Here is a 23,967-nt window from a genome sequence, read left to right on the forward strand (position 1 = left end):
ATTGTTTTAAAGAGACGGGCATCGACAGATCTTTGAGAAAAAAAGATGGCTCTTCCTTTTTTAAGATGGGCCACTTAATGACCAGGTCCATTGCTTTGAAGAGGCGGACTTCAACAGTTCTCTGAAAAAAAAAGGAGGATTCTTCATTTTCTAAAATGGGTCACTCTAATGACCAGGCCCATATTTTAAATGATGTTGCTTGAGCCCAGGAGGGTGATCAGGATTATAATGAAGGCCAAGGGGTTTCTTTTAGGGGCAATTTAAGTAGTAGAGGAACCCAAGAAGATTTGGGGATAAATTTGAGGACAGTGGGATTGTTGCTTTGAGAAGGAGAATCTTGCTGAAAATTTTAAGGGTTGAATCTCTCGAGTGGAGCAGGAAATTCAATCAGCCAGATAGCAGATTGTGGAGAATCTTATTGATGGTTCAGGTCAAGAGGTGAGTACTTCTGGGAATTTACAGAATGGAAATGAATGTAAGTTGGCTGTGGTTATGAAGGTTAACAAGCGCCAATCAGCAAGGAAAGAGGGGAAAGATGAGAAAAATCTGCTTGTAAACAATTCTATGAATTGAAACTTGTGGGGAGGCAAATTTTTAAAAATTGATGATGATGGGAGTTTTTATGTTGAGGAATCTAAAAAATGTGGAGGAATTATTGTCTATTTTCTTTGAGGGGTTTGGTAGAAGGAAGGAGAGGATGACAGTATGGAAGTGTGGTATTTTTGCAGTATTCTGGGGATTACAGTTGGTGCGTAATGCACATGTTTTTTCAGGAAGAAAATTGAATTGGCAGCTGGTTTGGGAGAAGATTCATTACCTGACTTCTTTACGGTGTATTGAGTTTGGCTGCTTTAAGGGTGTTTGTTTTTCGGATATTCTGATAGATTGGAGGAATCTTCCACTTTGAATTTTATGTTTTTATTCAAGTTTTTGTTTTATTAGTTTGTTTTGGAAATTCTGCAAGACTGGAGGAATCTTCTGCTCTGAATTTTATGATTTTTTCTATTTTTTGCTATATTAGTTTGTTTTTTTTCTGTGTTTCTCCAGAATTTTAATGCGGGGAGTCTTTTTCTTCTTTTTGTAAATTCTTCTCTTATCAATGAAATCTCTTCTTTTGCTATTAAAAAAAATGTTCTATGGTTGATATGGATGAATAAAATTCAGAGGGGGAAAAAACGGGAGGTTGTCTCAGATGAGGATAGTGATTTTGAAAGTGATTTTGCTTGTGATGGTGGTTTTATTGTTGGATGAGATACCCAAAAGTCTAGATTATGGGTCCGATTCATTGGATGTGTTTGGGCCCGGTGTTCCCTCGTTCGCTTGAAGATTTAGAGGATGTTTCTATCTTTGAGGAGGGGGAGCTGGATGAGAATTTTTGGTTGCGAGTAATCAGAGTAAGGATGAGGCACTACCTATTCCCTTGGAGAATAGTGAGCAGAATGTTGCTGTGGATAATCAGCATAAGGATGGGATACTACTTACTCCTGTGGGGAAGATCAGTGAACAAGATGTTGCTGTTCAGAATCTTTTGGATAGAATGGGATTGTGGATGACTGATCATGGAGGGAATGAAGTTCAGTTGGATGGAGCTAAAAGTTAATCTGATAAAGTTCAGCAGGAATTGCTAAATTAGCAAGGCTTTAAAGGTCTGTCAAATATCAATTACGAAGGAAAGGTTTTAAGAGGGGTTTTCTTAAATAGGATTTGTTTTGATTTTTTGTTTCTGAGTTTTTTTTTTTTTTACTTTTATTTTTATTCTTTGTTTTATGGGTTTTGAGGATCTCTTGTCCTCATCTAGCTTTCTAACTTTCTCTATTCTCATTCCTAATATAATTCTTTTGCTATCAAATAATAATAATAATGATAGAAACATAGGGGCTCAATTGCGCTTGTAAACTTTAGTGATAAATCTGTTGCTATTCTTTAAGAAAAATGCAGTGATCACTGTTATGTATGTGTATTATGCTTGTTAAGAGTTGTTGTTCATTGTTTGTTTTTAGTTTCTACACATGCAATCTGGCTGCATGTGCGAGTGAGAGTTTGAGCCTTCATGTAGATTGTTGGCCTGAAACCTCATAGCTTAAACTTTTAGATCAAATGGTGTTCTAACAAGTAAGAGCTGATGGCTGGGAAAGTAAGATGATGAGATAGTGTGGAAGTCCATGAATTTTCTGATTTCATGGTTGAGTGCATGGTTTCTTGAAGGACTTTGTTCAAGGTGGAGTTGTGCAGCACATCAGCAACCTCAGAATGCTGAGAAGACTTCTTTTGTTGTTATATTGGCTGCAAAGTATGATGCTGATGATGGTTTGAAGCAATGAAATTATGCCACATTTGGACATTGAGTTTATTGTGACCCTAGCTTGGAGCAGGAGTAGCTGAGTACTAAAGGTAAGAAATTTTTACTTGATGGTTTGAACTTTGAAGGTAGAAGATCTTTTGTGCAAGCTTTTGGCATTATAGCTTGTACTTATTTGGGTTGAATTTTTTCCTTCACAGGCATGGCTATAAAAGGAAGTATGAACATGATTTGAAGACTTTGTTGGTGATGATGAGCATTAAGGTGGAGAGCTTTGTGCGCTATTGCTTGAAAGAATTTGATCTAAGGTGGAGATTTGTTGGGGTTCATCTCAACTTCATTTTAATAATTTTTTTTTTCCCCTTTTGTTGGACATACTTGGCAGGTAAATTTCCTGTTCTTTGTGGGAACAAGATGCTTAAAGAGCAAGGTAAGGTTTATGTATTCCTTGTGAGGATAGGATACTTGGTGAGCAAGGATTTGAAGCCTATAAATTGAAGCTTGCTTAAAGAGATTCATTGGTTGCTCAAAGTGAAAAGGGGTTTTGTACTTTTGTCATAAGTTGGAAGGGAGAATGAAGAACATCCAGCATGATGTAAAATTGCATGATGGTAGGGTCCCATTTGGGTGATGTTCAACTTGATGTTAAATGGGTGTAGTAGGACGTGGGAGTAGTGGATGTTATATAACGGCAGTGGGGGTAATGGCCATGAATTTTTTTCAAGCATACACAACCTTATGTATGTTGGTAAATTTGCATGTTTTAAGCTCTTAACTCTTCTTAAAAAGAGTTTATTGTATTTTGAATCATTTAGTTCAACCTACTAACATTGTTTAGAAAAGGGAACAAATTTTTCATTTGCTTTAAACTGCTATTGATAGAAAAATTATATATATACTTTTTCACTTTTTCACTAATCACATGCTTGATAAATTAATTAATAAAAAAAAATTCATTATACAGTCCACTAGTCTATTAGGCACACAAGACATACAAATAATACAATAAATGTAATATATATATATATATATATATATTTTTGTTTGTTAAAAAAATCTAATAATTTTGGACTAACAAGTTATATTGTAACTGTAACCTAGGCTTTAACACTATGGCATAGAAACGTAAAATTTATCATTAAATAAATTATGTACTAACATGCTACAACTTAAACTAGGTAAAAACTAGGAAAGAAAGAAGCTTGAAGTTGAAAAATATAGAAAAGAAAAATAACATTATTAACAAAATAAATATTTTCAAAAAAATAATGTCCATTCAAATTGTTAATTAATGCATCTCTTCTGAATATTAAAAAAATAATTTTTGTATCATTATTATCCTCATTATAACCCCGTCCACATTTCTTATTGAGAATAATGAATGAAAAGGGAAAAAATAAAATTGAGAAGAAAAAGTAAAAAATAATAAAAAATAAAATTAAAAAAAAACATTTTTTGTAACAGTCCTATAGTGGTTGCGTAATGGCCGTAGCGGCCCTTACGTAACGGTAGCAGTTTGTAATAGCCGTTACAGGTGTGATTTTTCTTCCCACTGATTTAGCAGGGTCTAACGGTATTGGGGCCCAAAAAAACTGTTACATAGTAGCATTATGTATCGGTCACGGATGCTATTTTAATTCACCTTTATTCATGAGATATACAGGTATGTGAGATTTGGTTTGAGTGTTTTAGATTGATTTTACGCCATTTCTTTCATCATAGTGGATTTTTTTGTAAGGAATGAGGACCTAGTTAAATAAAAGGACCTTGTTAAATTCATGTTTGCCTATTTTGTTTGCTTTATTTTTCCAACAAGTTGCTGTCAGAGCCATGGTTGCCAAGGGGTTCAATACTTGTTGCCTGTGTTTATCATTTGTTTGGTAAGTTACTACTCCTAATAATGGGTTTTGCTCAATCATTGGGTACTTCTCCATGTAAAATCTGGCTGCACAGCAGGGAATGTTGAAGCTTGATATACATTGTTGTCCGACAACATGATAATTGAGTTTTTTAGGTCAAGTGGTAATCTAACATGAGTAATCTCAAGCTTTGTATAACCCTCCCATCTCGATAATATTCTTTCTTATGAATATCAAGCAGGAGTTTCTGAATTTTCTCCTTTTCATTTGAATGACTAATCTCCCATTTCACTAATGAAATTTCATTTCAACACCAAATGGGTTTTTGATCAATAACACTGTGTCAACACCATGAAATAGCCTGAAATAACAATCAAAATCAATAAAAAAAGGCTTTTTAGATTTTAACTATTGATGAGTCTTGTTAAGTCAGACCATCATAGCATAAATAATGGCTAGAAAACCAATTAGAGGGCATGAAAGAGGGATTGAGAGGGGGAGCGAGGGGTTTGTGGTGTCTCATCTTCAGTTTGCGGACAAATGACACTATTTTTTCTTAGAGGATTATATGGAGTTTTTTTAAATGTGCTCACCATATGATCTTATGAGAACATGACCTTTTTGGTTCATCATAGTATTTGGAAGGCCAAAAGTCCCTCTAAAATGAAGACTTCTATTTGTTTGGTTGTTCTTAATAGAGTTCACGCCAAAATTTTGTTGCAGACTAGGAGGCCTTTTGAGCCTCTATCACTAGATGTGTGCGTTCTTTGCTTTGATAGTTCTGAATCTGTCTCTCATTTGTTCTTGGATTGTCCTTGTGGAGGATATGATAATGGAGCAAGATATATGTGGTATTTTTGAGGATACTGGGCTTTGGTGAAGGTGTTGGCCATTTCTTTCACCGGATTTGGTACGGGTGTTCGAAATGTGGGAACAGAATGCTTGATTTTTTATGGTTTTTAGAAGATTCTGTGGTATTTGCTATAGGATAGGATTCAGCATAGGGCTTCTTATGGCTTTTTGCAGCAGATTGTTTTAAGGGGATGTGCTTTGCAGATTTACAGTGTGACCGGTTCACTGTGTTATTTTGAGTGTAATTTTCTTCTTTTCCATTCTTTCATCTTCTTACGAGAATTCCTCAATTCTCATTTTTTTATATCCTTTCTTCTTTAATGAGATCTTTTTTTTTTTTTTTTTCTAACAAAAAATAATAATAGTGAACAAGAATTCCGTTCAAGAGCCCAATGAATTGTATGGTATTTTTTGTTCCACCAAGTTGGATTCCTAGGGAAACCAAGACGACCTAAAGAAATGGTGGGGTTTGAATGCCCATGTTTGAGAGGCAACTTGCATTCCCACTTAATTCAAGATGCTTGTCATGTAGGATTCTAATAGGTTCTGAAAAGTGGGCATCTAACATTCCAGAGATCACATTCCTAGCTACTGCAGTGTTCATGTTCCCTAGGGAAGAGGAGAAAAAAGGACTGGCCCTGAAACGGCTATTGATCTTAATGGTGATTCTGGTTTCTTAATATGATTACAACTATTATTTGCAGAGGCATGACATTGAATCTGTGGGACAGCAGAAATGAACCTTGGAATAAGAAACAGCAGGAATTAGAACTGTAGGATAAGTGGTTCTTTTCAAGGTGTGTGCGTGAAAGTTTTTGGTGGAATCTTATCATAGATTCATAGGTGCGTCATATTTGTCTTTCAAGAAAGATGTCGAAGCCAATGCTTCTTGTAAATGTGCAGACATACATGTATTGTGCATCTGTCTGTAGATTAATGCATTTATATTTTGTTATTAGCTCAGTGACTGGGTAATGGTTGACCAGCCTGACAGACCAGACTTTTCTGAAACTGTAATTATGAGGTGCACCCAATTCGGCAGAAGTCATATCTGGAATGCTGTACTGGTTTGATTATGGAACTTGGATGCCTTTTTTCTTAATTGCTTTACAAAAAAAAAATTGTAAAATAATCTTTGTGATTATATGGTGGTTTGCAATTGCCTATTATTTTGCATTTCTCTTTCAGATAAACAGTGAATGAACTTTTCATTTAATTGTTTAGGTTTTCACCACTTCCTTTATCTGCTATAACTGGGACTGGAACTGGAGAGCTTCTTGATCTTGTTTGTTCAGGAATAAAAAAAGTTCAGGTATTTGATCAATAAGTTGTTATGTTCTGGATGTGTCTGCTATCTCTAAATTTTGATGTACATAACTGCTATAATCTTATCATTTTGGGATTGAATGAACTTTTATGTACCATAGATTGGTGGTTAAGGTATTATACTGATTGAAACTACTTTATGAGACGCTGCCGTTTGTTCATATACGAAATCATAATTTAACAAATTGTCCCTTTTTTGTTGAATAAGCAATCCTTCAGCTTCTGCTTTGGGTATGAGTGGATTTAAAAATTATTTAGCTATAGTAAAGCTATAAAATTGGTTTTCACTGTTTGGTAAGATATGGAATTTGAGGTACTTTGTAAATGCCTTTTTTTAGTTGCTCCTTTGTTCTTTGAGACCCATTATCCTATAGATCAGCATCCCTCATTATAGTTTCATAGTTACAATTAAGAGTTGGAGGGCAGAGAAAGAGAGAGCTCTAGAGAAGTGAGAGAGGAAGAGAGATAAGAATGGTTGTTGGTTAATCACACAGATAGATACTTGTTACCACGATAATTTGGGATAATTAGGCTGTAAATAATTTAGTTGAAATATTTTAGTTTATATTAGATTGTATATAGCAGAAAATTAGGCTGTAAATAATGCTGAAAATCTGGCAGCATTTAGGCGCTGAAAATGTGCTGAAAATTAGGCAACAACTATGTAAATTTCTTCTATATATAACGAAAGCAAACTTGATGGCAATTAACATGGTATCAGAGCCCCTCTTCTGATTGTGTCGTTTTGGTCTTAATCACTTGGTGTGATTCTCACCGCAGTTTTTTTTTTTAATTTCTCTCGGTTTCAGCAAGTTTTTTCTTGCTTTTCGTGGGCGTCAGCCTTCTCTGTGGTGTCCACTTTGGTGGTTTTTGAGTTTTGTTGGGGGCTGCCGGATTTTTTTTAGTTTCTGTGGTGGTCAGCAGCTTTGAATTATCCTGGTGTGATCGATGAAGGTGCTGTGTTTCTTCCTCTGCTGTGCTGGTTTTCACACAGGGCAGGTATTTCGAGATAGGCTTCTGTGTTTGATCTGGGTTTTTTATTTCTGCTGGGCTTTTGTAATCTAGTTGTGTCTGTGGACCTCTTATTTTTTGAATTTGGACCTGATTTGAGTTAGGCTTGCCGTCTATTTGGTTGACTACTTGGGTTTTTTTTTTTTTTTTTCAGTGCCTTTCTTCATGTCTGTTGAAAAGACTATTGTTCGATTTATTGGACAGAATTTCCCTACATGGGAATTCCAATTTAAAATGTTCTTGAAAGGGAACAAATTATCAAATCATATTGATAGTTCTGCCCAAGTTCCCATTGATGAAAAGGAATTTGCACAATGGAAGGTCAAGGATGCTAAGGTGATCTCTTGGCTGTTGGGGACGATTGAGTCTTACCTTTTGACCAATCTTCGCTGTTTTACTACGGCTCAGGCTATGTGGGATTATCTACTCCGTATTTACCACCAAGATCACAGTGTTCAGAAGTTTCAATTGGAGTTGGAAATTAGTAATTACAGTCGACATAATTTACCTATTGAACAATTTTATTCTGGTTTTATTAATCTTTGGAGCGAATATTCTGCTATTGTTCATGCTAAGGTTTCCCCTACGGCGCTTGTGGCTGTTCAAGTGGTTCATGCTGAGAGTCAACACAATCAGTTTTTGATGAAACTTTGACCTGAATTTGAGCCAGTTCGAGCCAGTTTATTGAGCCATAATCCGGTTCCTTCTTTGGATATTTGTTTGGGAGATTTATTGCGTGAAGAACAATGGTTATCCACTCAAATGGGTATGACTTCTGAGAAGTTATATTCTGAGGCTGCGAATGTAGCATATGCAGCACAAGGGAGAGGGAGGAACAAGTTGCAGTGTTTCAGTTGCAAGGAGTTTGGTCATATTACTCGCAACTGTCCTAAGAAAGTTTGTAACTACTGCAAGAAAGAAGGTCATATCATCAAAGACTGTTGAGTGCGGCCTCAAAATCGCCAATCCCAAGCTTTTCAGGCTGCTGTTTAGTCCTCTTCTTCTTCTTCTACGCCACCCACTGTAAGCTTTGATTCGTCTGTTATCACGCTAGCAATGGTCCAATAGATGATTGTGTTTGCTTTTACGGCCTTAGGCCTGCAAGGTAGGACTACTAACTCAACTTCTTGGATTGTTGATTCAGGCCCTTCTAATCATATGATTGGTAATATAACGTGTCTCCACGGTGTTCGTAAGTATAGAGGCACGCAAAATATTCAGATTGTTGATGGCAGCACTCTTCCAATAATTGCTTTTGGTAATTTGGGCTCTTCATTTCGCGCTATTTTTGTCTCTCTTGGATTGTCTACCAATTTGATTTTTGTTGGACAATTGGTAGATAATAATTGTGATGTTCATTTTTCTCGTGGTGGTTGTCTTGTGTAGGATCAGGTGTTGGGGACAATGATCACGAAGGGGCCTTAAGTGGGATGTTTATTTCCTTTACAGTTTTCTATTCCTAATGTTGTTTCTCTTGCTTGCACGACTACTGCCAATAATAATGAAGTCTGACATAAGAAATTGGGGTCATCCTAATTCTATTTTCTTGGCTCGTCTTATGAAACATGGTTTTTTGGGCAATGAAGATTCCTTTTCTTCTTCTCATGTATCTTTTGATTGTGCTACTTGTCATCTTGGTAAAACTAAAACTTTACCTTTTCCTGCACATGGTAGTCGTTCTTCTAATTGCTTTGAGATTGTGCATATTGATGTTTGGGGTGTGAGTCTTGTTATTTCTCATGGTTAGTATCGTTTTTTGTGACGTTTGTTGATGATTATAGTTGATTCAATTGGATATATTTTCTCCGCTCTAAAGTTGAGGTGTTTTATGTCTTTCAAAAATTTGTTGCGTTTGTCAAGACATAGTTTAGTACTTGTATCAAAACTTTACGCTCCGACTCAGGGGGGGGAGTACATGTCTCATTCTTTTCAGACTTTTCTTTAGAAAAAGGGGATCATTTCCTAGCGTTCTTGTCCTTATACCCCTCAACAAAATGGAGTCGCTGAGCGTAAGAATCGTCATCTCTTAGATGCCGATCGTACTTTGTTGATTGATTCTACTATACCTTCCAAGTTTTGGGTAGAATTTTTATCTACTGCTGTCTATTTGATCAATCGTTTGCCTATGGCCACTCTAAATTATGATTATCCCTATTTTCGATTATTTGGCATATCTCCTGAGTATCAATCCTTTCATACTTTTGTGTGTTTGTTTTGTTCATCAACCACCTGTTGAGCGTCACAAGCTTGCTACCCAGTCTGTCACGTGTGCCTTTATGGGATATAGTCATACTCAGAAAGGATTTGTTTGTTATGATGCTCATGCAAACAAATTCTGGATCTCTCAGAATGTGATTTTCTTCAAAAATCAATATTTCTTTCAGTCTCAGGTTATTTTTGATACTCTTAGTACTCTTCTTCCCACTTTTGATGATGTGTCTTCTTCTATTGAGCGATTTAAACCAGGTGTGGTGTATCATCGACGTTCTCCACCTTCTTCAAAGCCCCTTCGAGACGTTGATTCGTCATCTAATTCTGCGGTTCCTCAACGCTCCACCCAGGTTACACATCCACCGGATAGGTATGGTTTTCCTCATACCTCATTTATTGCTACACTCGACACTGTTTCTGTTCTTCACTCATATACCCGGGCAGCCACTCGAGCATGTTGGCAGCAGGCTATGCAAGAAGAAATCCAAGCTCTTCAAGATAATCACACTTGGGATTTTGTGACTTGTCCCTCTGGTGTCAAACCTATTGGTTGTAAATGGGTGTACTCAGTCAAGCGTCGGTTTGATGGATCATTGGACAGATATAAGGCCCATCTCTTGGCTCTTGCGAACCAGCAGAAGTATGGTATTGATTATGAAGAGACCTTTACACTTGTTGCCAAAATGACTACTGTGCGGACTATCTTGGCACTTGCTGCGTTGCAGGGGTGGTCTCTCCGGAAGATGGATGTGAAGAATGCTTTTCTACATGGGGATTTGAAGGATGAAATCTATATGTGTCACCTCCCAGCATGTTTGCTACACCTTCCTCAGAGGATTGTCGGCTATGCCGATCCTTGTATGGACTGAAACAGGCTCCGCATGCATGGTTTGATAAATTTCACTCTACCTTGCTTGCTTTTCATTTTACTCAAAGTCAGTTTGATTCCTTTCTTTTTCTTCACAAGACTTCTAGAGGAATTGTATTGCTTCTAGTATATATTGATGACATTGTGATTACTGGCTCTAATACTGAGTTAATTAAGCAATTACAATAGCATCTCAAGGCCTCTTTTCACATGAAAGATCTTGGTTCCCTGCAGTACTTTCTTAGCTTTGAGGTGCAGCTTACTCCGACTGGTATGTTGTTACACCAGCATAAATACATGCAGGAAGTGATTTCATTGGCTGGTCTCCAATCGGGTAGCTCAGTTCTTACTCCCTTGGAGGTAAATCTTAAGCTTTGTGAGGAGGAAGGCGAGCTTCTGTTAGATCCATCATTGTATCGGCAGCTTGTTGGGAGTTTGAACTACTTTACGATTATTCGTCTTGATATTTCTTTTGCTGTACAGCAAGTTAGTCAATTTATGTAGGCTCCCCGACATCTTCATTTGGGCGCTATCTGGCGCATTATCCGATATCTGAAGGGCACCTCTACACACAGGTTGTTCTTTCCTAAGGAATCTTCCTTACAGTTGGTGGGGTATAGTGATGCTGATTGGGCCGGATGTGCGGATACTCATCGCCCTGTTACTAGCTGGTGCATGTTCTTAGGAATGCGCTCATTTCTTGGAAGAGTAAGAAGCAAGACAGAGTTTCCAAGTACTCCAAGTCCTCCACTGAGTTTGAGTATCGTGCTATGTCTTCCGCATGCTCTAAGGTCACATGGCTTCGTGGGTTATTGGGGGAACTTGGTTTTTCTCAGCTTCATTCCACTCCTCTTCATGCTGATAATACCAGTGCTATTCAGATTGCCGCTAATCCTATCTTCCATGAGCATACGAAACATATTGAAGTTGATTGCCATTCCATACGTTAATCCTTTGACAAACAAGTGATTACTCTTGCTCACATTTCCACTGAACGTCAAACTGCAGACATATTCACTAAAGCTCTTTCTTAGCATCGACATCAGTTCTTGGTTGACAAATTGATGCTTCTTGATCTACCAACATCAATTTGAGGGGGGATGTTACGGAGATAATTTTGGATAATTAGGCTGTAAATAATTTAGTTGAAATATTTTAGTTTATATTTAGATTGTATATAGCAGAAAATTAGGCTGTAAATAATGCTGAAAATCTGGCAGCATTTAGGCGCTGAAAATGTGCTGAAAATTAGGCAACAACTATGTAAATTTCTTCTATATATAATGAAAGCAAACTAGATGGAAAGGGGATTTAGACCAAAATTAACAATACTTACATTTGTATCCTTAAAGGACAACTGTACTAGTTCCCCAATTACGATTTCCTTCTCAGTGCTATCATACAGCCATCAATGCTCACCCCTTAAGACGGGGCACAAATGTCTCTTATTCTCACCCTACTGATAACTGAGTGAAAGAGAACCCTACTTCAGCTATTTGATCATCTTATTTTACAAAGGAACAAATAGAAGTCATCCATTTTGAAACATTTAACTTCAAGAAAGGGGGAGGGTAATAATGGACATGGTCTAATGAGCTGGAAATCACCATTGATTCAGGTTAGTGACCTCTGTATGTGATTGAAATTATTGCAATGTTTATGGTGTTTTCATCGTACTCTCAAAGCCGAGTGGAAGGTGTTTAACCTAGATCAATTGGATAATGCATTTCAGAATTCATTGGGAAGGCGCATGTTGATAGTATTGTTGATGAATGATGAATTTTAGTGGGTTTTAGGGAAGATGGTCTTGCTTTGGTCTATACAAGGTGGGTTTGATAAGGATTCAGGAGGCCAGATCTCAGGGAAGCCAAGGAGCCATTAGTTTGAAACTTTGTCAAATGGAAGAGGTCGATTCTTGTGTTTGGAGAAATTTTAAGATAAAAGGATGACGCCATTTAGCTTGTTTCCCTGAGGTGGTGAATGCCTCAGGGCGATAGTTGTTCCTTCAAGCTTTGAAAGATCTAGCAACTCTCAAAATAGGAATGGTATGAATATGATTGATGACTCTGATTTGCATCGCCGATTGTGGTTTGGTAAACATTAGGAGAGTCGATGTTAACCCAAGGAGAGGGCCGTGCCTTTCAGAGGCTTTCACTGGGTGCCTTGTAGTGCTCAGGGTGAAGGAGTTGAGCAAACATGGAAAGATCTTCATCTGAAACTAAAGCCATTTGAGGTATATTTGTCCAAAAATGGTTCCTTCTTCTACGTGATATGGAAGGAGAAGATATCCTAATTTGAATATAAACAAATTAGGGTTATCAAATGTGGGCTTTGGTTAATGGGCAGAGAAGAAGCATGCTGTTTTGGATGGGTTGAGAAGAAAGGCAAGAAGCCCAATGAGGGCATAATTAGAAGATGGCCTGGTTTTGGACAAGTCCAATGTCTGGGTTTGGCCAAGCTTACTATGCAGTTATTAAAGTAGGTGATGCCCATCAGGAACAAAAGGGAGCTGGTATTATGGCTGAAGGGCCAATGGCAAAACTAGATGTACAGAAGGATATGAAGCTTTTGCAGCTGGGAGTTCAGTCTCCACAAAAGGGAAGTTAATTGCAAGGAAAGAGTGAAACAACCAATGACAGTATGCTAGAACCAAGTATTCCTGTTCAACAGGCTCTATCTTCCCTATTTGACTGCTATTAAGGGGTTCGTTGCAATCTTGTGAATATACTGGGATAGATGGAAGTTCGTATTTTGAATAAGAAGATGAAACGTGTAAGCAAATTTGAAAAGGGATTGTATTAGATTATCTGTTGCAGAAATTGGTTTCGAAAGTGGGGATAATATGCCTATAAATCCAAGTAAATTATGTTATTAGAAATGATTCAAGTAATCAACTTTGCTTGGAAGATATTTCTTGGCTTAAACAGCAGGAAGGCAGGGAAGGTAGTCTTAAGAAGCTCTCTGAAGAAGCACGAGTTGGTGTTCACCATTTTAAGAATACCACGACTTCTAAGTAAAAGACTTGAAGGGGAAGGGATCTTTGGCCATCTACCCTAAACTTCTTATTCTTGATAATAATACCATTGACGTCTTGGGTGATGCAATGTCTGTTTTTATTTTTATTTTTTATTTTTTTTGGGGGGGGGGGGGGGTAGATGCGTGGTGGTGGTGGTTGATTATGTGAAAGAACTTCCATGAGAGGATGAGGGCATTTCTAATTCTCAACAAGGTATTATTCGCACCCCTAATTGGTCTAAATTTTATGCCTTATGCCAAAAGGAGGATTCTAACAAGGTCTGAGTCATGGCTATTAGTCTTAAGCCCCCTGGGGGGGGGGGGGGTTGTTTGGAAGACAATAGAGACACAAAAACTCCTAGAAGAGATGGGCTTAAAGCTTTTGAGTCTCTTAAAAGGAGGTTAGTCCTAAAACCTATGAGTGAAAAAGAAAGAATGTTCAAAAAAACTTAAGAAGCTAGTCTCTTATTTTTATTTTTTTTATCTTTTATTTTTCATTGTTCTGGGGGTGGGGCGATAGTTAAAATATGAGGATCATAAGTTGGAATGTTAGGGGTTTAGGGGCTACTAGGAAGAGGGGCTTGTATAGGGAAGTTTTGGTTTGACATTGTCTTGAAATTGTGTTACATTAGAAAACTAAACTAGAGTAGCTTTTTTTTTTTTGGGGGGGGGGGGGGGGGGGAGGTGGATAGTGAGGAGTATTTGAGAGGGTAGGTGCAAGGAGTAGGAGTATCTATCTTCTCAAGGGACAGGTGGGGGCATTCTTATTGTTTGGGATACTTATTCCATTTCTAGAATTGATAGCCTTGTTGGGTTATTCTCCCTCTTGGTTTTGTTAGATGTGAAAAGTAGGGTCATGTCAGATTTGCTCGATGACCCTCAATCGAGTGGTCCTTTTCTTATATAGAAGTCATTTTCCCTAATTACAATATATCCCTTAATTATAGTATCTCCTAATTACAACAATGGTATATATCTCTTAATTACAATATCTCCTAATTATAGCATCTCCTAACATTAAGCATTGACCCCTAATTCAAGAAAGATATTTACAGATCTGTTTCCTAAATAATTGTAGAACAATTTATGGTAAGTTTGTTGTCTATCCTATTAACATGCCCCCTTAAATTGATGCTGGTGGATCAATAAGCATCAATTTGCCAACAAGAAACTGATGATGTAGTCGTGTCGTAGCTTTGGTGAAGATGTCTGCTATCTGAAGGTCGCTTGAGACATGTGGAAGAGAGATAACCCGAGTATCAACAACTTCCCGAATAGAATGGCAGTCCACCTCAATATGTTTGGTACGCTCATGATAGACGGGATTTGTAGCGATCTGAATAACACTCGTATTATCAGCATGAAGAGGAGTGGTAGTAGACTGAGGAAAACCTATTTCAGTAAGTAAGCCACGGAATCACACAATCTTCGAGCAGGCTGCTGACATGGCATAGTACTTTGATTCGGTCAAAGATTTGGAAACAAGATCCTGTTTCTTACTTTTCCAAGAGATAAGGGAATCACCAAGAAACATACACCACCCCGTGATAGACCGGTGAGTATCAGGACATCTTGTCTAGTCAACATCACTAAAAGCCGCAAGGCGAAGAGTACTAGTAGAAAAGAATAAGCCACAGTGAGAAGAACCTTGGAGAGATCGAATAATTCAGCAAACCATTGCAAGATGAAGGTGACGAGGAGACTGCATAAATTGACTGACTTGTTGGACAATAAAGGAGATGTCAAGCCGTGTAAAAGTGAAATAATTGAGACTACCAACTAACTGTCGAAACACTGTGGGATCAGGAAGGAGATCCCCCTCCTCACGTCGATATTTGACATTCACTTCCAAAGGGGTATCCATTGAAGAGGAAACCTGCAAATCAGACAAGGAAATCAAGTCCTCCGTGTAATTATGCTAATGTAGGAAAACCCTAGTTGAATCAGACTGAAATTCCAAACCGAGGAAATATCGGAGAGGACCAAGATCCTTCATATGGAAGGAATCATTAAGATGCTGCTTGAGTTGATCAATGAGAGCAGAATTAGTCCCAATGATGACAATGTTGTCGACATAAACTAGAAGAAGAACGATGCCGATAGAAGTCGTACGAAGAAACAACGAGGATTCATACTGGCTTTGGATGAAAGAAAACTAAAGTAAGGTAGCTTGGAACTTATCAAGCTAGACCCAGGGAGCCTATTTCAAACCATATAGAGAGCGCTTCAGCTTACACATATTCGACGTCGACGACAAGCAGAGGCTAGGAGGAGGTGTCATGTAAACATCTTCTTGGTAAATCACCGTGAAGAAATGGGTTTTTCACATCCATGTGGCAAAGGGACCATCCTTGAGAGGCTGCAATGGTAATAATAGTATGTATAGTGGTCATTTTAGCGATAGGAGCAAAGGTCTTCTTATAGTCAACCCCATACTCCTGGCGGTTACCAAGGGCAACCAAACAAGCCTTATAATGTTCCACATACTCATCATGCCGAAGGTTCACAGAAAAAACCCACTTACACCCAATTAGCTTGATATGAGAAGGACAAGGGACCATGTCCCAAGTTCAATTTTCTTAAAGAGCTTGAAGTTCTTCCTGCATAGCCTTTCTCCAACACTCATGTTTATCAACTTGTGGGTAGGAATTAGGTATCGACACAGTTGATAAGGTAGCCGTGAGGGAGGTATGAGGGAAACCATACCTTTCCAGTGGATGAGAAGCATTGCTAGATCGTCGAGGAAACCAAGCTTGAAGTGTTCAGGTTGGCATATCAAATCATCAAAGTGAGGAGGAACAGAAATTGCAGGAGATGATGTAAGAGAACTAGGAAAGAAACATTGATGCTCAAAGAAAACGACATTACGAGATATATGAAATTTATTGGAGGAAGCATCGTAGCACACAAACCCTTTTTGAGATAAGTTATATCCCATAAAGGCATATTTCACAAATTGTGCAGAGAGTTGTGACGTTGATGCGGAGGTAGATGTACGAAACAGACAGCCAAAAGTGTGTAAGTCAAGAAAGCTAGGGAGCTGTTTATGCAGACGATAGATAGTATGGAGGGTCGAAATTTAGCACTTTAGAAGGCATCCTATTAATCAAATATGCTGTTGTAGTTAAAGCTTCAACCCAATATTTAGGAGGAACAGAAGATGCAAGTAACAAGGTCCTAGCAACACCTAACAAATGTTGATTTTTGCACTCAGCCACGCCATTCTGTTGAGGCGTATAAGGACACGAGCGGTGAGAAACAATTCCTTTGTGACGAAGAAACTCAAGAAATTCATGAGACATATATTCTCCATCAGAATCAGATCGTAAAGTCTTAATGCTAGTGGTAAATTGATTCTCTTCATATGCTAGAAATGATTTGAAAACAGAAAAGACTTCAGGCTTATAGCGCAGAAAATATACCCAAGTATATGACTATAGTCATCTATGAATGTCACAAAATATTTATAATGAGCATGAGAAATGACAGGAGTAATGCCCCATACATCACTATGAACTAGGTCAAAACAATTCTTTGCCCTACTCCCGGAAGAAGGGAAGGGAAGACTTACTTTTTCTGATTTTACATGTAGAACAGTTAAAAGACAAAGCATGAGGCAAAGAAGAATTTTTTTTTTACCCAACAAACCAGAATTCAGCAAATGAGATAAAACAACATTGTTTGGATGGCCTAACGTTTGTGCCATACTTCACAATTATTGGACACAGTAGTACAAGCCAAAGAATACTAGAAATGGAAAAGTATAATGGAAACAGTCTCCCAACTTTAGGCCCCTTCGCTATTGTCCTCCTTGACGCCGGATCCTGCGCATGACAACCATCACGAGAAAACTGAACATTATAATTATCATCCACTAATTGCCCAACCGAGATAAGACTCATAGAAAGCCCAGGTGATACAAAAATATTAGCAAGTGATGGTGCAATATCACCAACCCCAGTAATTGGTAAAAGATGGCCATTAGCAACTTGAATATTAGAAGAACCAGTGTACTTACGAACATTGCTAAGCATATCAGGAGAATTGGTCATGTGATTGGATGCAGCGGAATCAACAAGCCAAGATTGAGAGGGTATAGTATCCTTGCCTTGCAGCCCTAAAGTGGAAAATGCCGATACAATTATTTGCTGCATCATTTCTGGTGTAAGGGCAGGTGTAGCAGCAGTGGAAGGTGACACTGGAGTGAGATTTTGAGTGTTGGTTACTCCATCCGAAGTGTGGCCAGTAGCAGTAGCATGATAAGCATTCATGGGTTGGTTTTGAGGATGTGTTGGGCATTCTTTGATTATGTGCCCCTTCTGTTTAAAGTAGCTGCAGAACTTTTTAGCACAATGGGCAACAATATGCCCATAATCTTTGCAACTGTAGCACTGAACCGTACGCATGTCTAGACTCCTCCCCTTGCCTTGAGCAGCGTATGCAACAGCATTCTCTTGCGGAAGCAAAGATTGAATAAGAAGACGTTGTCCCTCTCGAAGAAGTGCTCCGAAACACATGTCAAGAGATGGTGAAGGATCCCTGTGCCTCAGGTTGGAGCGAATAGACTTGAATTCTGGCCTTAGTCTCATTAGAAACTGGTCTCTTTTGCTAGCTTCATGGACTGCTTGAACAATAGAGAGAGACTCGGCCGACACGTTGGCATACACAATGTTGGAAAATTCAGCCCAAAGATTCTGAAAACCACAAAATTATTCCTGAACAGAGAGTGTACCTTGGGAATAGGCAGCAAGATCAGTTTCCAACTGAAATCACCAGGCGGAGTGATCTTGATGATAGACCTTTTTCAAGTACTCCCAGATCGATTTAGCCGTCTTGTAAGGCCTTAAATTGAGTATAAGCAGTGGATCAACAGACCCAAGAATCCAAGTCATCATGCGAGCATCTTTCACCTTCCATTGAACCAACTTCATACGATCAGTAGGTGCTGGATCACTCCCATCAACATGACTCCACAACTCCTTTCCCATGACAAAATGTTGAAACTAAAACTCCCAGGCAGTTTAATTCTTCCCTGTAAACCAACTTTGAAAGACTTCTGAGTTGGTTTTTTTAGCCATAACTAGAATCTCTCGAAATTCACCAAAAAACTGCAAACTAGAACCTGCACGCAAGAAACCAGAAAACCAGAGCCTAGAACCACTAAAATTGGACCAAAGACAAGGTTGATTCAGAGAGTGGCTCTGATACCATGTCAGATTTGCTTGATGACCCTCAATCGAGTGGTCCTTTTCTTATATAGAATTCATTTTCCCTAATTACAATATATCCCTTAATTACAGTATCTCCTAATTACAGCAATGATATATATCCCTTAATTACAATATCTCCTAATTACAGCATCTCCTAACAGCTAACATTAAGCATCCTAATTACAGCATCTCCTAACATTAAGCATTGACCCCTAATTCAGGAAAAATATTTACAGATCTGTTTCCTAATTAACTGTAGAACAATTTATGGTAATTTTGTTGTCTAGCCTATTAACAGGTCAGTGGCGGTTCACTTCTGTGTATGGTTCTTCTAGATCTGCTTTTGGTCCTATTTTTTTGGATGAGTTATATGTTGCTTATGGCTTTTGTTCCCCCTAGGTGGATTGTAGGTGTTTGTTTTAATGTTGTAAGGTTTCCAAGGGAGAAAAAAGAGAAAGGGGGGGGGGGGGGGGCTAACTTCGAGTATGTAAAATTTTGATTGGTTTATTAAGGAATGTGGTTTGAAGGATCTTCCTTTCTCTGCTTCTCTTTCGATCAGTTGGTGGTGAGAAGGTGGTTGCTAGTCGTTTAGACAACTTTTTGTTTTGTAGATATTGGGAGGATAAGTTTTTTAATCTTCCTCAAACTATTTTGTCTAGACTTGTGTTTGATTATTTTCTTGTTTTGTTGGAATCTAGCAAAGATTAAGTGGGATCCATCTTGTTCAAAGAGCATCGACTCTATTTCTCCAGAAGCTTCTAGAAAGTTCTCTCTCTGCAAAATTCTTTCTCTTATTGTCCAGAATGTTCATCCCTCTCCTTACTAGAAACTTCTCCTTCTCTCTCTTTCCAGGAAACTTCTCCATTCTTCAGATAATTCTCTGCCCCTCCCTAGAACTTTCTTCTCTTGAATTCTGTCTACTTCTATCTAGAAACGCCAATTGGAACTGCCTAGAAATTTCTACTTAGCTGGCACCCACTTTCAGTGCCTATATAAGGAGCTTAAGTATCCAATGTTGGACAAGCAGCAGAAATTGTGTGCGCGGTATGTACAAGAAAGAATTGTGTATGTGCACTGTGTATGGGCTGCAAGGAAGTGCTCTGTAAGTGAGAGTGCTAAGAGTGCTGAGTGTCATCTCGTAATTGTGGGTTATATTAGAGTGTGCAAAGGTGTTTGTTGTTTGGTGTGTTTGTCTCATTGTCGGTCCAAGCGTAAGGTGTTGGGCACCTATTTCACTTCCTCAAATCAATATGAGCTAGTCTTTTGTTGTGGTCCACCACCCCCACTTCCCAACACATCTCTTTTTCAGTTTGAAGATATTTGATTTGATCATGATTCTTTTTCCTCTTTCGTTATGGATCCTTGGAGTTAAGATTTCAAGAGGGGTTGGAAAGGGTTTAGGATCATGAGGAAGCTTAAGCGTCTTGAAGAGACTTTGAAAAAGTGGATGTGGAGGTCTCTAGGGTTATTAGGATTGAGAAGGCTAGAATTTTGGATGTGTTAGATTATCTAGATAGAAAAGAGGAAGGTGAAAGTCTTTTGGAGAGTGAGGAAGTTAAGCGGATTTCATTGAAGAATGAGTTGGAGACGTGTGAGGTCTTGGGGGGAGGAGTCCCAAGTTTACCGCCTGGGGAAAGGGGGGGGGGGGGGGGAGCGTTTTAAACTGATGAGAAAGTTGAAATATGTTAAGACAGTGAAACAAAGAGGTGGGCTTGGACAGGCTGGAGGATTACGGCATGTTAGATGAGGTGGGCAAGGCTAGAATGGCTACATTTTCCATTGATTTAGAGGTTTTGTTATTAAGGAAAGATATGGGTTGGCATAAAAAACCTTGGGTGAAATGGGTGAGGAGGGGGGCTATAATTCTAGTTTATTTTTTTTCACAAGGTGGTAATGGTAGGAGGAGGAAAAGCCTTATAAATAATTGGAACTTGATTTAGATGTCTTGTATAGACAGATTGGATATGAGATCGCTAGCTTGTACAAGCACCTATATACAGAAGAGTTCCCTAGAGATTGATGCTAGAGGTTATAAATTGGAGTTTTATTGAGATAATTTTAGCTTATAGCTCGAGAGGCCCTTTGAAAATGAAGGAATTAAGAAAAACTGTGTTTTGAGACTAGCGCAGAAAGCTTATGGTCTCTATGGCTTGACAATGACCTTCTTTTATGATAATTGGGAGCTAATTAAAAGGACATCCTGAGATTTTTTTTTTTTTTTAAGGAATTTAATCTTAATGGGGTTGTGGATACAATGATTAGAAGGAAAATTGAGTTAATCTGCCTTCAGGAGATGAAAGGGACGGAGGAGAAAGCTAGAGAAATTGAGAAATCAAGATTTAAACTTTGGTACATTGGAAAAGAAAATCATAAAAACAGGGTGGGAATCATTGTAGACAAAGACTTAAAAGATAATGTAGTAGATATCAAAAGAAAAGGAGATAGTATCATAAAAATCAAGATAGCTCTAGGCTTAGAGATAGTTAATGTCATTAGTGCATATGCCCTCCAAATAGGCTTAGTAAAAAACCTTAAAAGACAATGTTGGGAAGATATAGATAGTATTATACAAGGGATGCCAACGCCTAGAAATATATTTTATAGGCATTCACTTGAATGGACACATTGGAAAGGAAAATAAAGGTTATTAGAGGATACATGGAGGTCATGGATATGGGGATAAAAATGAGGCTGGTGATACAATTTTAGATTTTGCCATGTCCTACGATTTGGTTATATTCAATACCAGCGTTATAAAAATAGAAGAACATTTAATAACTTTCAAAAGTGGGCAACATAAAAGTCAAATTGATTCTTTCTTAACTAGGAATGGGATAGTCTATCTTGTAAAGATTGTAAGGTTATCTTGATGAAAGCTTGAGTACACAACGTAGAGTCCTAGTATTAGTTATTAACTAAAAAATGGAAAAGGAAGTGCTACATAAATCAATGCAAGAGGATTTGGTGGTGGAGCTTGAAGGGATAAAATATAGTGAAATTTAAAGATAAAATGATTGAAGAGAGTGATCGGATAATAGGGGATAAGGTAAATGCGAACAATATGGAGAACAAAGTGGCTAACTCTGTCATAAAGATAGTGAAAGAGGTTTTAGGTGAATCTAAAGGAAGATACTTGGGTAGTAAAGAAAGTTGAAATGCAAAGATTTAGGTAATATAAAATGTACAAAGAATGAGAATGACAATGTCTTAATTAAAGAAAAAGATATAAAAGAGAGGTGGTGAAGATACTTTAATAAGTTGTTTGATGAAGATTAAATTGAAAGCTTGAGATTAGAAGTGACAGATGAGAAAAAGACTCAAAATAGGATATTTATTCGCAAAAGTAGAGTCATTGAAGTTAAGATGGGTTTAAAAAATATGAAAAGTGGGAAATCTATAGGACCAAATAACATACCAATTGAAGTTTGGAAATGTTTATGGAATAAAGGAAGTAAATGGTTAACTAATCTATTCAATGCTTTATAAAAATTAAGAAAATGCGGGAGGAATGGAGGAAGAACATGTTAATACCTTTATACAAAAATAAAGGTGATATTAAAAAAAAAAAAAAAGGGCAGCCCAATGCACAAACCTCTTGTGTATGTGGGGTCCAAGGAAGGGGCGTACCACAATGGGTCTATAGTACGCAGCCTTACCTTGCATTTTTGCAAGAGGCTGTTTCTAAATTGTAATAACTACTGCAGAGTTAAGATTATGAGTCATACGATAAAATTATGGGAAAGGTAAATTGAACAAAGAATATGACTAGAAATGAGAGTTTTAGAGAATGAATTTGGTTTTGACAACATATGCTATTTATCTTGAAAGAAGGTTAATGGAAAATTTAGGGAAATGAAGAGGGACTTGCATATGGTTTTTATTGACTTGATAAAGCCCATGATAGAATTCCTACGGAAGTTCATTGGTGGGTTTTAGAAAAGAAGGGAGTTTCTAGTAGATATACTGAGGTCATAAAGGATACGTATAATAGAGTAATGACTAGCGTTAGGACTATAGGATGGGAATGTAGAGAATTTTCAATCACAATATGTGTATATCAAGGTTGTACTATTTTAGCGATTGATGAACACACTAGGAACATCCGAAACGAGATCCCTTGGTGTATTTTGTTTGCAAATGATATTGTCTTGATTGATGAAAGTTAGAGTGGTGTGGAATCTATGTTAGAACTTTGGAGAACCGTTTTAGAGTCTAAAGGCAATAGGACAAATAGGAATAAGACATAATATATGACATGCAATTTCAGTAACGTAAGGGGGAGTATTGGAGAGAAGATGAAACTTGATAATCAAGAAATTAATAGGACTAGTAGATTTCGATATCTTGGATCTATTATGCTAGTAGAAGGGGAAATTGAAGAGGATGTAATACATAAGCAAGTTGGGTAAAATGGAGGAGTGCGTTAGGTGTGTTGTGTGATTGTAGAATTCTTTTTAAATTAAACGGAAATTTCTATAAGACAATTATAAGGCTTGCCATGCTTTTTGGATTAGAATGTTGACCAACTAAGAAACAACATGTACAAAAAGTAAAATTTTCCACAATGCGAACGTTATGATGGATGAGTGGTATAACATTAAAAGATACATTAAGAAATAAACATATATGCAATAAACTAGGCATAGCACCTGTTGAAGACAAGATAAGGGAGGGGCGACTTAGATAATTTGAGCATTTGAAATGTAGGCTTAGTAGCGACCTATAAGGAGGGGTGAGTTAGTTATTGTTTCTGATATTAAAAGGAGTAGGGGAAGATCTAAAATAACCTAGAGTAGTGAGGAAGGATTTAATAGCTCTTAAATTAGATGAGGAAAATGCTCTTGATCTGGGGAACTAGCGGAAAAGGATTCATGTTGCCAACCCCACATTGTGGGACTTAAGGCTTGTTATTGTTGTTGTTGTGGGGTTGTGAGACTAGTGTGAAATCAACTCTCTTGTCCCTCATTCCTAAAAGGAGGGATAAATGAGGGTAAGTGGTTATAGGCGTATTAGTTTGGTCCTTAGCCTCTATAATATTCTTTCAATGTCATATACAAATTGAGAGAGGTTTTAAGAGATACTGTGACCATGGCCTAGTTTGCTTTCATTACAGATAGACAAATTATTGACGCAATGCTAGTTACTAATAAGGTGGTTGAGGATGTGAGGAGGGGTACAAGGGGTTTAATCTTTAAGTTTGGCTTTGAGAAAGCTTATGATAGGGTGAGTTGGGATTTTCTAGATAAAGTGATGGTGAGGAAAGTGGAAGAAGTGGATCAAGGGATGCTAGGGTTCAACCCTTTTCTTGGTCATGTT

At 37.8% G+C, this 23,967-nt stretch overlaps 1 protein-coding gene across 2 annotated transcripts in view; it reads left to right on the plus strand.

Moving 5' to 3' along the window:
- The window catches only part of LOC131147860 (uncharacterized), a 62,781-nt gene that overhangs the window by 18,495 nt on the left and 20,319 nt on the right, over positions 1 to 23,967 (plus strand). For both annotated transcript variants that reach the window (XM_058097480.1, XM_058097481.1), the window contains exon 6: positions 6,235 to 6,322. In XM_058097480.1, coding sequence (XP_057953463.1) covers positions 6,235 to 6,322 — 88 coding nt within the window. The remainder of the gene's footprint in view (positions 1 to 6,234; positions 6,323 to 23,967) is intronic.

The sequence above is a fragment of the Malania oleifera genome, chromosome 2 (assembly GCF_029873635.1).
Source record: "Malania oleifera isolate guangnan ecotype guangnan chromosome 2, ASM2987363v1, whole genome shotgun sequence".
In the NCBI taxonomy this organism is placed as follows: domain Eukaryota; kingdom Viridiplantae; phylum Streptophyta; class Magnoliopsida; order Santalales; family Ximeniaceae; genus Malania; species Malania oleifera.